Source organism: Pongo pygmaeus, chromosome 1 (assembly GCF_028885625.2).
Source record: "Pongo pygmaeus isolate AG05252 chromosome 1, NHGRI_mPonPyg2-v2.0_pri, whole genome shotgun sequence".
Taxonomy (NCBI): domain Eukaryota; kingdom Metazoa; phylum Chordata; class Mammalia; order Primates; family Hominidae; genus Pongo; species Pongo pygmaeus.
In genome coordinates, this window is record NC_072373.2 from 69814353 (window position 1) to 69830926 (window position 16574).

Here is a 16574-nt window from a genome sequence, read left to right on the forward strand (position 1 = left end):
CAGAAGTTTGAGACCAGCCTGGCCAACGTGGTGAAACCTCATCTCTACTAAAAAAAAAAAAATACAAAAATTAGCCGGGCGTGGTGGTGGGTGCCTGTAATCCCAGCTTCTCGGGAGGCTGAGGCAGGAGAATCGCTTGACCCTGGGAGGCGGAGGTCGCAATGAGCCAAGATCGCACCACTGCACTCCAGCCTGAGTGACACAGTGAGACTCCGTCTTAAAAAACAACAAAAAAAACAATACACTGAATATGCCTAACTCGATATATTCAATATGGTATTAATCTTCTTCACAATCCTACATAAACTCACCACTGTCTGACTACATATGCTTCCTAAGGTCAACAAACTCCTTGAAGCCTTTTAGAGTAAAGGCTGTTCAAATACAACACAAATAAAAACTCCTCATGATTAGTCTTACCTGACTGTGTCATAGATAATGACTCATCTGACCAACTATAACAGTGCTGATGGGACTTGATAGGCAGGTGACATTGTCCTCCAGTCCTATGACTTCCTTTGCTAGACTCCTGCTTTGACACAGATGTGCAGCTTTTGGGAAGTGACTGTTCAAACAGAAAACCAAATGGAAACTATTTTGTGATATAATTGTAAAACTCTACTTAAAATTTGACATACTAGCCATATAAAGATAATAGTTACAAAGAATTTAAGATAACTGTTAAGACATAAGTGAAAAAAGTTTACAAATTATTCAACCTGGGAAAGCTGATTTTTAAAAAAAGGTTGCAAATTATATAAAGGATAAGACCTCATTTTTTTTTGAAGGCATAGAAAAAAATTATAAAAGAGCATGCTTTTAAAAAGTTTTACAATAAATTAGAAGTGATTATTGTGTCAGTGATATTTACTCCCCTCCTCCCATTCTTTTAATTTTAAAAATACTCAGTATGTACTACTTTTACGGAAAGGAGAGAGGAAGGGAAGAAGAAAACAGAGCATAAGAAGTTTGCCCACAAGAGAACAAAAGACAAAATTTCTATCCTGACATCAGGTGGAAGTGAGATGCCTGATTTGATTCCTAGCTACTATCACTTCCTATCCCTGTGACTTTGGGCAAATGTCCTAGCTTGGGGATTAGAACAGTATCTATTTTATAGGATTCTTGCGAGGGTTAAATGAGATAATCCACGTAAGGTACTTGGTAAGTACTTCGTAAATAAACACTTAATAAATATTAGCTTTTATTATAAAAACCACTTTAAGACATACCAGTTTTGATTTCCTTGATATATTTTCTTGTGAAAAAAGCTCTAATTTTTAACAGCCAATCAGTTTGTGGCTATTCCAAGCCTCATCAATAATGATGCTAGGTAGAATCTAATTGATTTATAAGAGCTAATAAACTTTTAAGATTGTATAAAGGCAGTTTGGTTGTAAATTCCTGGAAGGTAGAAATTTACAGAATAATAGATAATGCTACAAGTAAATTATCTATATAAGTCTAATATTATCATATAATAAATAAGAAACCACTAACATAATTATTAAAAGCCTTTAATAACCTAAAAATGCTGATTTCAAGTATGTGCACAAGGACATTGAAATATTTTTTAACAGTATTGAATAGGCTCTTCAATGAATAAAAAATGTTTTTCTTCTAGATCTTCTAGGTGCTGTAACACAAATGAACCTGACTGACTTTTCAATGGGGAAATAAAATTAATTCTTTCTATCACAATAAAAATGGAAGACTCCAACAAAGAATATTCCATTCTGAATTTGGGCAGATCTTTTTTTAAACATAAAGAGGCTTTAACAATGTCTGTGTATACTTTAGTATACCACAGTATACTAAATATTTAATATTGTTATGCTAATTATTTGCTATATTTAAAAAAAAAAGAGTTAAGTTCCTATCTTGAGTTTTTACCAGCTAGTTTTTTTTTTCTATAAAGTACACAATTAAGGACAATGTAGAAAATCTTAGTCTAATAATGGCCATTATCTTAATTTAAAATCAATAACTGTTTCAGACCTGCCTTTAAGAAGCTAAACCATTACTTTTATTCTATGAGTTATACAGAAGTTATTAATTCAGTTACAGTAAAGGTACTCTGGTGTGGTTTAAGATCTTACTGTTTTTGTTATGTGAAAAAACAAATTTCAGAAAGAACTTGTGTTGTTCCTACAAACTGTTTTTCATAAAGACTTTAGAAGTTCCTATTCCCTCAATATTAACAGACTTGACAGTAAATGATTTTATAACCTCCACTAATGCCAAAATTCATATATTTGTAAATGAAAAGCTTTATCTCTATTCAAATGTTATATCCTATATGTTACAAGTATGGTGACAGTTAACACTGTCATTAATACCAATAATATAAGTGCTAATATACCTTTCAGACAGTTTTTTTCTAGAGAATCTTTAACATATAAATATACATTAACTTACATGTTTACTAGGAGAGGTAGAAGATTCTAGTTCCTGTGAACAAACCATTTCTTCAGTAAGTATACTGTGATCTGGACTCCCTGGCTGCTCCTGTCCTATAGACTCGGATGGTACATATTCAACAGCAGGGCTGCCTAATTCTTCTGGAATGGAGCTTTCACTGTTTAGATGAGAGTACAGAGGTACTGGAGATTCCTCTTCACTTGCTATTTCTAGACAGAGAAGGTGAAAACAAGAAAAAAAAAATACAATCTTGGTCAATGGGAAAATTGCACTGATAAACATTGTTTTTAGCATATTATTACTCACTGCATTTTTGCCTCCCACAAACAGGAGAGTCATAGCTTCCACAGATGCACAGATCTATTTCTGGGTTATCTATTTCACAGTCTATTTGTCTCTCTCTGTGCAAATGTTATTATTTAAATCACTACACCTTAGAAGTCTTGATATATGGTAAAGTAAGTTTCTGCATTTTGTGGTTCTTTAGTAGTGTCTTTGCTTTTTGATCCTTGTTCTTTCATGTAATTTTTTTTTTTTTTTTTTTTTTTTAGATGGCGTTCCGTTCTTGTTGCCCAGGGTGGAGTGCAGTGGCATGATCTCAGCTCACTGTAACCTTCGCTTCCCGGGTTCAAGTGATTCTCTTGCCTCAGCCTCCCGAGTAGCTGGGATTACAGACACATGCCACCACACCCAGCTAATTTTTGTCTTTTTAGTAGAGATGGGGTTTCACCATGGCGGCCAGGCTGGTCTCCAACTTTGACCTCAGGTGATCCACCCGCCTCAGCCTCCCACAGTGCTGGGATTACAGGCGTCAGCCACCATGCCCGGCCTCATATAAATTTTTTAATGAGCTTGTCAAAGGTTTCCTACGAAGAAACCTTGCTGGGTTTCTGATGTAAATAGTCTTGAATCTACAGATCAGTTTAAGGAGAATTAATATCTTATGACACTGAATCTGTGAATATGGAATAATGTTCCATTTATTTTGGCTTTTTTTTTTTTTTTTTTTTTTACTTTTTGAGACAGGGTCTTGCTTTGTCACCCAGGCTGGAGTGCAGTTGCACGAACAGGTCACTGCAGCCTCGACCTCCCAGGAACAAGCAATCCTCCTGCCTCTGCCCCCTAAGTAGCTGGGACTACAGGCCTGCGCCACCATGCCCGACTAATATTTCTGTAGAGGCAGTGTTTGGTCATGTTGCCCAGGCTTGTCACGAACTCTTGAGCTCAAGTGATGTGTGTGCCTTGGCCTTCCAAAGTGTTGGGATTACAGGCGTGAGCCACTGTGCCCAGGCTGTTTTGGTTTTCTTTAATGTCTCCTAATAAAATTCTAAATTTTTCTATATAAAGATCTTGTACACTTTTTGTTAAATTTATTCCTAAGTACTTCATATTTTTTGTTTCTCATATATATTGTTTCTATTTGTATCTTTTTAAAAAAATATATTTTTCTAATCAATTTTTGCTGATGTATAGACATGCAATTGAATTTTGTATATGAATTTTATAACCAGAAACCTTGCTAAGCTCACTTATTAACAGTAATAATTAACATGTAAATTCTGGATTACCTATGTGTGTAGCTTCACTAACTGTAAGTAACGAGAATTTTGCTTCTCCTCACTCCTTATAGCTTTTAATTCTTTTTCTAGCCTTAAATGTACTGTGTAGGACCTCTACACAATGCTGAACAGAGCTAAAAATAAGCCTCCTTGTCTTATCTCCAAATCCAAAGGAACTTTCTATATTTTATCATTAAGTATGGTATCTATTATAGGTTTGGTTTTTTGTTTTTGTTAATACCCTTTATCAGGTAAAGAAAGTTCCTTTCTATGGCTACTATGATCTGAGGTTTATTTATTTTATCACAAATGCTTTTTATTTTTATTTATTCATTTTTTTTGAGACAGAGTCTCACTCTTGTCACCCAGGTTGGAGTGCAGTGGTATGATCTTAGCTCACTGTAACCTCTGCCTCCTGGGCTCAGGTGACTTTCATGTCTCAGCCTCCTGAGTAGCTGGGACCACAGGTGTATGCCACCATGCTCAACTAATTTTTTTATTTTTGGTAGAAAGAGGGTTTTACCATGTTGTCCAGGCTGGTCTTGAACTCCTGGGTTCAAGTGATCCACCCACCTCAGCTTCCCAAAGTGTTGGGATTACAGGTGTGTCTGGCCCACAAATGCTTTTTAAATTTTATCAAATGCCTTTCTGAATCCATTGAGATGATCAATTTTTCTCCTTTAATCTGGGTAAGGTAATTCGCCACATTATCAACTTTTTAATGTGTGCTAATCCCACTCTGTCATTAAGTATTAGGATTTGCATATATAGTTGAACTTGGTGTGCTAATACATAATTCAGGATAGGTAAGATTGGCCTTTCCTTTTCTGATACTGTCCTTTTATGGACATAACATCAAACTTATATACTAGCCTCATAAAATGAGTTGAGAAATGTCTCTTTTTCTATTCTATGGAAAAGTAAAGAATTATAATACCAGGTTCCCCCCCCCGACCCCCCGCTTTAATCTAGTATACTGATAAAGATGGATGAAGTCTCTGTAAAAAGATGCTTAGTTACTGGGGTACAATTCCTTTACTGGTGAAAGAATCAGGAGGGTTCTCTTATCTTACTGAGTAAGCTTTGGTAAGTTTTATTTTTTAGAAGAATTTAGCCATTTTTTCTAAGTTTTCAAGTTTGTATTGGAATAAAGTTATTACAAGTTTTTTTTTTTTTTTCCTTGAGATATGGAGTCTCGCTGTTGCCAGGCTGGAGTGCAGTGGTGCGATGTCAGCTCACTGCGACCTCCACCTCCTGGGTTCAAGTAATTCTCCTGCCTCAGTCTCCTGAGTAGCTGGGATTACAGGTGCATTCCACCACGTCCAGCTAATTTCCTTTGTATTTTAGTAGAGGCGGGGTTTCACTGTGTTGTTCAGGCTGGTCTCAAACTCCTGAGCTCAGGCAATCCACCTGCCTCGGCCTCCCAAAGTGCTAGGATTACAGGCATGAGCCACTGTGCCTGGCCACAATTTTTTTTATCTTTCTAATTTCTCCAGCATTTGTGGTTATATCATCTTTCTCATTATTTGCATCACCTCAATCATTTGCATTTTAATTATAATTTTATTTTATTTTTAGAGACAGAGTCTCACTCTGTCACCCAGGCTGGAGCACAGTGGGGGTGATCATAGCTCTCTGTAACCTTGACCTCAAGCAAGCCTCTTGCCTCAGTAGCTAGGACTACTCAGTAGCATGTACCACCACACCCAGCTAATTTTTTAATTTTTTGTAGAATCGGGGTCTGCTATGTCATCCAGGCTGGTCTTGAACTCCTGGCCTCAGGCGATCCTCTGGCCTTGGCCTTCCAAAGTGTTGGGATTACAGGCGTGAGCCACTGCGCCCAGCCTCGCATTTTTAAAAGTAATGAAATATATCTTTCAATTATGTTAGGCTTTAGTTTGTAGTGTGAACAGAGTTAGTATTTATTACCTTTCTGTTCTGTTCTCTGGTCCTCCAGTTCTTTCTTAGGAGTTTTGGGTTTTATTAATTCTTTGTCCCAGGCAGCCAAAGCTTGTTTTTCCATTTGACGAATTTCTGCTTCTTCTGCATCTAAACGTCGCTTCCACTCTAGGAGCTCCTCTGCATGTTGTCGCCGTTGCATTAATTTTTGCTCCCGCTTTGTCAGAAACCTATGGTCACACCATGAAGAACAGTTTGAGAGAACAAACCTATATGCAGAGATCACTTTGAGAGCTCTATCACTCACCACCTTATCAACAAGCTGTGCAAAAGCAGAACATTCATACTACTCTTCTCTCTGAAAAAAGCTTGAGATAATAGAAGCTTTCATGAGTCAACTTGTTCAGAAAATGAGGGAATTTATGTTTCACTCATAATGATTTGTAAAGTTAGCAAAGGAAAAATAGCAGTATATTCAGGAAAAAAACCTTCAGAATATCTAGACAACCATAATTGATAATGTTCATATTTAGATATTCATTTTTTGTAGGTTATTCTTTTCCATAACAGAAGATGTAAGGAATTTATTCTGAAGGCTCAGACCAGAAAACACACAAAACCCGAAACAACAAATACCAAAAACAACAATAAAAAACAAACCCCAAAGCCCCAAAACAAGCAAGCAAACAAAAAACATGTTCATGTCCCTTTTTTACTTTTATTTTAAATTTCTGCCTGGCTTTGTTTCAGGTCTAATGAGTTTTGTTTCTTTCATTACCTAAGAGATACAATGTCAAGTGGTAAATCTTTTTTTTCACGGAGAGAACACTGAGTACCACAGTCCATGTTTTATGCATATAAATGTAACTATTTATTTACTTGAGTAAAGGGATACATCAAATTCTCAATTTAACCTGATTTCTGAACTTAAATAGTCAATGATATCTTAGGCCCAAAGGGTTAGGAGAAATTACTGAGTTAGGAAAAATTACTTAGTTTAGAGGCTACTAATAAACCATCTTCGAATGTAGATGCCACAACTAAATAAAATGTGGGCTGCTCACATTACTAGTGTTACATCTATAGTGGTAGCTAACCAAGAAAAATGCGTACATGTATCGCACAAACACTTATTAAAAAGCACAAGAAGAGCTGTCACTCTACTTCTTGAGCAATCATCATGTCAAATTAATGTGGAAACAAAAGGTAAAATTTATGGGACATTTGACAAGAGGCCTCCAGGCTATTAAAAAAAAAGAGAGAGAGAAAAGCAAACAAAACAAACAAAAAGAACAGAGCATGCTCTATCAAAGAGTGCACTGAAAAAGGTGCAAAGTTACCTGACCAACTGGTTGTAGATATACAGCTGGAATTTGGGATGAAGGTTGGGAAAACAGACACTGAGAGAGGCCCAGTGATGAGACGTAAAGACAGAGAAGAAGTAGTGAACAGGAGAGCAGTGTCTACAAAATAAGGAGGAAGATTTTAAAACCAAGAGATCAAGAGGCAGGAAGAATGAGAAAGGGAAAGCTTAAGAGCTGAATGAAGAACTTTTAATATGCTTCCTGAAGAACATTATAAGTGACTCAGTTAAAGCAGGCATTACACTCTGTGTGACATTTTTAAAAGTGTATTTTTATAGATCTTACCAATGATTCCTGAATAAACATGCCTTCTCATATGTTGCTTAACCACCATCTATATTTTCAGTTAAATTTACTTATTTGTAAGTAAAGTAATAAGAAGCACATTGTGGGACTAAATTAGTTTTCAATTAAGCTTTAACAGACAGTACAACAATTATGGCCATGAACCTAGTATATCAGCAACTCTACACACATATATAATCCTGAGCAAGTGATTTTTAATCTGTACCTCGTCATGTATTTTAAAACACTACATTTGCCTTACTTAACCTTCCCATCACAATCTAGCTTGAAAATAATACAATTTAGTAAACTGATTAACACAAAAATACCTTGTTCACCTCTACAATATAAAACTTACTGCTAACAGGACCTACTGGAGGTATCTTGCTTTATATCTAACAAAGGCCCACTTAATTAATAATATTGAAATACACTACCCATTCTGTAAGATATCAGGATGCATAATTAATAAAGTGAGCTAGTCCCAATAAATAGTCAGTAGAAAAAAAAACTGACATGGACAGCTCAATCATAAGGTTAAAGGTAAGAAGAACATTCCATTTTACAGTTAGAAAAGCAGGAAAAAAAAACAAATTTTCTTCTTTTGTAATAATAAATAGATCCGTACGTGTGTGTATGGATTAAAAAGTCTAGTAGTACCTTTGGAAAGGTTAATTCTCTTTGACAGAGCACGCTCCTGTTCACATGCACACGACAATAACCTGTAGATCAAGGCAACATTTATTGCCTTGGAAGGGCAAGGAGTAATATCAGTATGTCATAGAAGTGAGAAAATCTAGGTATAAATCCAGCCATTCACTTGGATTCTTAAAATTATGTATAATCTTGCCTATGTGTATTTTTAGATAACAGACTATTTTAATGTCTGTTTCCTCACATATAACTTAGTATTTCATTTCTCCTTCACTTACACACACGCACGCAAAAACACACACATTCATATCTGGATTGCCTTGATTTTCTGCACTGAAATTCAAGAAAAACAGTTTTGCTAAATTTCAAGTTAAGACATTACAATCTTCCTTGCCATTCTTTATGAATGTACAATAAACTTATTTTGATGCCAATTATCAAAATATTATGCAAAACAAAGGCACTTGGCAAAAGGCTCAAAAAATCTATTCATAACATTCAAATATCACCCACCCTCTTAAGTGTAGAACTGCTAAATGCAAGCATGACCTAGTACAAAAAGTAAAATAATATTGGAACATGTGAAATAAACTTTAAAAATATACAATTTAAATTTTTTCTCTAGCCCAACACAGAGACCAATAATTTTCCTCTATTAAAGATTAAGCATATTCAAAAGCTCCAGGTTAGGAATGAGGAACGAAATAACTAACTAATAGAAAATGGAAATAAAATAGTTTAAAAAACAGAATAAGAAAAGTTTAAAAGTTAGAACTTCTTTCCATAAACATGTTCCTTATTAAATATAAATACATCCTATAAGGAGTGCCCTTTAAATGCTGAATAAAGTTGAGATGAAAGAGCATTACTTCACAATAGAACTAATAATCCTTCAAGATGCTACACAGGAAAGAAATAAAAATTGTGAATGATGGAGACATAAATGCCGACTAATACAAAATGCTTTTGATTGATGTCAAGGCATTTCCCCAACAAGTCCTCTGATGGCAACGGAACACTGGACAAGAATAAGATATACAACAGATTTAGTCTAGTATGGAAATCATTATGTTTCTAAAATGTTTGAAGTTAAGGAATTAATGAGTACTTAATTCGCTCTTTTTTTTTTTGAGACAGAGTCTTGCTCTGTTGCCCAGGCTGGAGTGCAGTGGCACCATCTCGGTTCACTGCAACCTCCACCTCCCAGGTTCAGCGACTCTCCTGCCTCAGTCTCTGAAGTAACTGGGGTTAAAGGCACCTGCCACCATGCCTGGCTAATTTTTGTATTTATTTTTTTTAGTAGAGACAGGGTTTCACCATCTTGGCCAGGCTGGTCTTGAACTCCTGACCTCAGGTGATCCACCTGCCTTGGCCTCCCAAAGTGCTGGCATTACAGGCCTGAGCCACTGCACCCAGCTTAATTCACTTTTTAAATTTTTTTTTTTTTTTTTTTGAGATGGAGTTTCACTCGTGTTGCCCAGACTAGAGTGCAATGGTGCGACCTCAGCTCACTGCAATCTCTGTCTCCCGGGTTCAAGAGATTCTCCTGCCTCAGCCTCTTGAGTAGCTGGGATTACAGGCACGCACCACCACGCCTGGCTAATTTTTTGGATTTTTAGTAGAGATGGGGTTTTACCATGTGGGCCAGGCTGGTCTTCAACTCCTGACCTCAGGTGATCCACCCTCCCGGCCTCCCAAAGTAGTGGGATTACAGGCATGAGCCACCGTGCCCGGCTTTATTCACTTTTTTTTTTTTTTTTTTTTTTTTTGAGATGGAGTCGTGGTCTGTTGCCAGGCTAGAGTGTAATGGCATGATCTTGGCTCACTGTAACCTCTGACTCCCTGGTTCAAGTGATTCTCCTGCCTCAGCCCCCCAAGTAGCTGGGATTACAGGCACGCGCCACCATGCCTAGCTAATTTTTTTATTTTTAGTAGAGACGGGGTTTCACCATGTTGGCCAGGATGGTCTCGATCTCCTGACCTTGTGTTCTCCCCAACTCGGCCTCCCAAAGTGCTGGGATTACAGGCGTGAGCCACGGCACCTGGCCTTAATTCACTTTTAAAGTCACACTTTCACACTCTGAACTTGCTTTGTACAGCTATTCAACTCCAGCAATTAGCCATCTAGCACTTTGCTAATTTCAACAAAATACTATTTAGAAGGATCAGTTTCTAATGAAGATAACTTTAAGTCATCAATTTAGGTTTTAAAAAAATCTATGAGGTTGAAAGCAGATATGCTAACTTAACTTTGACTTTAGCTAGCTGAACTCTGGAGAACAGGGTTCTAGTTTCAGCTCTGCCATTCTGCTGCGTGTGTGTGACCTGAGGCAAGTTACATAAACTCTGTGGGCCTCAATTTCTTCATGTAAAACAAAGGGACTATATTTTACGGCTTCCCTAAGAGTCCTTCCAATTTTAACATTTTATGACTCTTTCTCCGTTGGAATATTTCCACTTATTTTGTACCTCAAAAGACTGCCAGACCAAGTGACTGCTAGACCATGTGACGTTAAGTGAGAACTTTTGTTGCCCATCGAGCTGATATAATTGTGGCCTGCATTCTAACAGATTATAAAATCATTCTATAATTTGAATAAAATTATAATCTAAATTTTAAATGGAACTCCTAGGTCTAAAAATCCTTTCATTATAAAAGATATTGAAAACAAACAAAATCTTAATACCTTCACAGAAGAAACATTTACAGTTCTATATTTGTTTAGGATGTTACTGTGCTTCCATTATCATTAGTTTCTCCACTAGAATACCAAGGAGTCCATGGATACCCTGGAATTGCATGTAAAATTGTATATATGTGTGTACATGCATTTTTCTGAGGCAAGGTTCCAAAACATTCATCTGATTTACAAGCGAACTCAAGATCCCCAAAAAGTTAAGAATCACTGCTCTATTTGTACTGATCTTGAAGAAAATTATTGCTGCTTTATTAGTGAATCCTTATGCAATGCTATGTATCTCCAAACTAGTGAGACTACCTAGCTAAACTAAAACACTACTTTTTACTATTCCCAAAACAAAACTTATAAAAAACTTAGTACCTTAAATCATTTTATTCCTTCTGGGTTTTTAATTCTATTACTGTTATAATTAAAAATGGAACATAGTGCTTTACATTTTAAAATGGATTCTTTTGAGTACTTTAGCATCTTTAATAATATAAAAACAGGAGGATAAATGAGGATACAGATAGTTCTGACCGAAAAGAAAATGTAGCTTAGGTCTGATTTTCTATAGCAAAATCTATTCTATTACTTAAAATTATCTAATAATTTACATACACCTAAGTAAACAAAATAATACAGCACATTATTCCTGACCTAGGAATTCCTGCAGAGAATAAAAACAAAGTATCAGACTATCAGGATTTATTCAGCTACTACACATAGACTAGAATGTTGTCTAAGAAAATTCTATTCAATTTAAAGCAATGCTATTTAACATTATTATTTAAGACAATCTAATTAAAATATCTCCTTTAATGGAATATCAAAAGCCTTCTCTTGAAAATCCTTCATTTTTAAAATTTAGATTAATGGTGAAGATTTTGACATGATCAGACACTAAAATAAATACTTTTGGACAGAGAAATGTCATAAAATATTTATCTGCTTAACTTTTTGATCAATCATTTAAAACCAAATACATTAATTTTTCTCCTTTAACAGTTTTGTAAGCCAACTGGGAAGTATAAAAGGAGTATTTAAAATGTTTTGTGACTAAAGGCTTCATTTTTCTATGCTACCTTGGTCTGAAATGAATGATCAAACCAAAAAATAGCTATATGCTTTCTGCCCCTTCTTTTTATGTTTGAAAGTACTTACTAATTCAACAGTATATTTAACTCCCTCAGGAGGCTGAGTGGGGAGGATCACTTGTACTGAGGAGTTTGAATCCAACCCTATCCCAGGCAACATAGTGAGACTCTTAAAAAAGTACACTCATCCATGAAAATGTCCTTGACATATATCATACTGTCAGTAAGAATTTCTCTTTTCTGAACTTCCTTAGCAATTGATCTAGATATACTTCTCTATGTGAACCCGCCCCTCATTCTTTTTTCCGTCTACACTGTAAGCTTGAGAACAGGGCTTAAGTCTGATTTATCTTGGTATCCCTCAGCACTTAGCATACTCACACATTAATCAATAAACAATTGCTGAGATGGTAAGTGTATAATTAATAAATAATATGGAAGAAGAAGCTACTGTTAACAAATGAAAGAAAAAATGCAGTGTCCTATTTTAAGTAATGAAACACTTAAAGATGAAGAAAACACCATTCTTTCAGTGTTTCACTTGCTCCATAAACAGGAACAGTTAATGCATGGTGTTTTTTCATGAATATCTGTTTCATGTTTATAGGCAATCCACTTAAATTGTAAATAATATCCCTCACAGTAATAAAACTCAGATTTCACTTATCAATAAAACCAAAAACATTGAGAGCTATTCAGTCCATGGCTTAGATCCACTGTATGTCTTTTGCAAACATGTTTTCATTATTAATGTCTTTCACATTTTGAATATTATTTTTTGCTTTTTACTATACAGATAAATGGAAATTATATGACATTTATAAAATGTCTACTCAACAAAGAGGTCAAGAAAAGCCATATGTTAGGAATATAACATATGGTTTTTAATACTCAACAAAGGCATTACTGTCTCAGTAAAATATTAAAAAAGGAAATCTTTCACTATAGCCAAAAATGATATGATCACTTCAGAAAAATATCTGTCATATAATCAGAGTTCAGAAAGTTACCAATAAGCAATGACATAAAATGAAAAGGTTCCCCCTAAAAACTAGCTAAACTTATGAGAAGGACGACTACTCTTTGGTGATTTATAACAATAAAATAGGAATGACTGCCTTTGCAAATCTATGGAACAACTAAGTTCCTAGTCATGAAGTAGCAGAGGTTCAAATGATTTTGTTGTTCACAAAGTAGCAGAGGTTCAAATGATTTTATTGTTAGGTGTCTACCATAGCAAATGACTATGAAATTAACTGACTCCCTATTTATTGAGCTGACACTCCAACATCATTGAAGGAGATCAAACTATGGTGCTCCGGTAATATAAATGGTATTTAAAAGCTAGTTTTCACATTACTTTGTTTCAGAGACCAAAAAATAGTACATAACAATACTCTTCCTTTCCTATGCACCACCAATTTCGGAAAATACTTTAGTTCATCCTCAGATTTCTTTTTTTTGAGACTAAGTTTTGTTCTTGTTGCCCAGGCTGGAGTATGGCGGCATGAGCTCAATTCACTGCAACCTCCCCCTCCCAGGTTCAAGTGATTCTCCTGCCTCAGCCTCCAGAGTAGCTGTGATTACAGGCATGTGTCATCACGCCTGGCTAATGTTGTATTTTTAGTAGAGATAAGGTTTCACCATGTTGGCCATGGTTGGTCTCAAACCCCTGACCACAGGTGATCTGCCCGCCTCGGCATCCCAAAGTGCTGGGATTACAGGCGTGAGACACCAGACCCGGCCTTATCCTCAGATTTCAGCACCATCATTCAAACATTTCTTTGCCACTACTGCCTTTACTCTATTCCTATCACAAACACAATTTCATTGCCTCAAACAGATCAAAAAGTCACTGAATGCTTCAATGCCTATTCTCCTTGACAAATCTCTCAAAAATCAATTGCCATAGTTGTCAAGGAAAGGTAGAGGAATAATACAAAAATTCTAGGTGATTAATATTTTGGAGTCTATGAAAATAATTAACAAAATTTGGAACAAAGTCAATAAATCCAAACTCAAACTTGTTATTTAGGATTTTTAAAGCTTTAACCAAATCTGAAATAAGCATCCCAGAAACTGACTGACCTCAAGGTCAGACTAGAATTAACAGTTTTTTCTACAAAGGTGGTTAAATTAGGATATCATTCTTAGAGACTGGCAATGAAGATTTTACTGAAATAGAAGAGCAAGGAATCAATGAAGAAATCACTCTGACACTGTGTTCCCCCAACATTTACAATTCAAAGATATTTGTGGCAGATATACAATGTCAAATTAGTGATAAAAATCTATGAGAGATTATTCTAATTTTGAATTCAAAGATTGCTGGAACAATACAGTATGCCCATATAGGCTACTGGAAAATTCTATCAGGAAAGGAAGAAAGCATCTTTAATCTAAATTTTAATAAATTCCTACTTGAAGAAGGCTTAATCAGTCTATCCCATGGAAATCATCCAAAAGGAACATTCATTCATATATTTGTCAATATTTGGTTTCACCTCTTATATTTTTAATTTTTAAAAACTGTATTTATTTTTAAGACTTATTTTCATAATCAATTTAGGTATTTTTAAGTTATGAAATGCCTTTCTTGCAATGAAGTGCCAATATAGAACTGCACCCACAGAAAGTAAGGATTTCACTTAAAACTCCTGACTGTTGCAAAACAAACTAAATCATAGATTGATTTAACATATAAACATAGAGCATTATTAAATTTGGTGATGTGTGGTATACTGTCAAAGGTTATCAAGTTAAAACTTAAATTCAATCTGCAGTAGTTCAAATTGCGAATTTAAAATGGTAGTCAGCAAAAATTTCTAATGAGTCTCTTCCATATTTAATGGGTTTCGAGGAAGCTAGATATGGGGTGGAGGTCACAGAGGCAAGAACAGAGTCCACAAGCAGCTAATTTATAACCGGATTTAATTAAATATACACCCCAAAGAGTAAACTCTCACATAAATTTCATTTTATATGGTCAACACTGATGTACAACTGAGCTATATCTAAGTTGGAGTAGCTTTCTTTAAGAGTCTTTACAAAATAATTCTTAGAACTATTTTAGAAGAATGTTAAGACTGCCAAATCAACATTCCTGGAAAATTTCAGCCTTTCTGCTTTCAGCTAAGGAACTCATACCTACTCACCAGGTTAAAATTTCATCTATTTGAATAAGCCTGAGAGGTGCCAGAGAGTCACAGGATGAAATGTCAGGATATACCATTAGTTGCTTCCTCAAATTAGTAGACATGCCTTTCTTTCAATAAAAGAAAGGGCAGATACTTTTTTTTTTTTTTTTTGGAGACAGGGTCTAGCTCTGTCACCCTGGCTGGAGTGCAGTGGCACAATCATAGCTCATGGCAGCCTTGACCTCCTAGGCTCAAAGGATCCTCCCACCTCAGCTTCCCACATGGCACCATGCCCAGCTAATTTTTTTTTTTTTTTTTTTTAAAGACGGGGTCTCACTATGTTGCCCAGGCTGGTCTTGAATTCCTGGGCTCAGATGATCCTCCTGCCTCAGCTTCTCAAAGTTCTGGGATTATAGGTGTGAGCCACCACTCCTAGTCTTGTTTTTTGTTTTTTTAAAATAAGAAACCTGTTCGTATTAAAATTGTTTTATAAATAAGATCTACAGTTAATTGGCTTCTAGGTTAATCTAACAATTCTGCTAAAATGCAACTGAATCCATAAAATATTTTGTCTCAATCCAATCTAGTGAAGTATATTACAAATGTTATTTGTTGTACTACTTTCAATGTAACTAAACAAGAGATATTTATAAAAAACAAATTACTTTTCATCCATGCGGCTTCTCATTTTCTTCAGTTTCTGCATAATGCTGCTAGTTTCACTGCTGGAGATTGAAATGGGAGAAGGACTGCGGGTCTCCAAGTCAGTTGGACCAGGACTGGTTGCCTTATTATCCTTTGTATCATCATCACTATGAGAGTCCTGCAAACAAAAAGAGGCAAAATTGTATTGGACTTTAATAGGACCTTGAAGCCATCATAATACTGTCAATTCAAAATTAAGTTTATCCACAATACAATGTTTATAACAATAATTGAAAATAAGATAATAAAGGACAAAATATATCACACACTTAAAAATGGTTAAACTAGTACATTTCATATTATGTATATTTTTACCACCATTTATATATAGAGAGAAAAAGAGAATATCACAACATGTAATAATTTTAAAAAAGAAGAAATGTAAGAAATCCAAAAAAGCTTCTGCTATTAGTAATCTAGTATCTATACATCCTCTCTGAGATTTCAAAGTTGGACCACTCAAAAGGAATAAAAAAATTAGACACTATAACTATAGAAAACATGTGTGTACAGACACAAAGAATGACTGGAAGATGTAACATTTATTTTAATCATACTAGGGCATGGGTTTTTTCCTTTGAATATTCCTTATGCAAAACAATGTTTTCAAAAATTAAAAAAGTTTGTAAAGAAAACATTTGGAAACTATTAATCAATACATTATTTCTGATGAGCAAAAAGTAAAACTTTAATTGCTTAGTATGTTTTCCCCACAAACAGTCATTTATTCTCCTAACTTTTCAGGAAGATGGGTAGCAACAGTCATGACTGT

At 35.3% G+C, this 16574-nt stretch overlaps 2 protein-coding genes across 17 annotated transcripts in view; both read right to left on the reverse strand.

Annotated features, from left to right (window-relative positions):
* QSOX1 (quiescin sulfhydryl oxidase 1) overlaps positions 1 to 16574 on the reverse strand; it is a 299134-nt gene that overhangs the window by 118067 nt on the left and 164493 nt on the right. The gene's annotated exons all lie outside the window — the stretch shown is intronic.
* Positions 1 to 16574, reverse strand: part of CEP350 (centrosomal protein 350) — a 159174-nt gene that overhangs the window by 32148 nt on the left and 110452 nt on the right. For all 16 annotated transcript variants that reach the window (XM_063651301.1, XM_054454017.2, XM_063651462.1 and 13 more), the window contains 4 exons: positions 15763 to 15920; positions 5910 to 6109; positions 2419 to 2630; positions 421 to 565 (listed from right to left, as the gene is read on the reverse strand). In XM_063651301.1, the coding sequence (XP_063507371.1) occupies positions 421 to 565; positions 2419 to 2630; positions 5910 to 6109; positions 15763 to 15920 (715 nt within the window). The remainder of the gene's footprint in view (positions 1 to 420; positions 566 to 2418; positions 2631 to 5909; positions 6110 to 15762; positions 15921 to 16574) is intronic.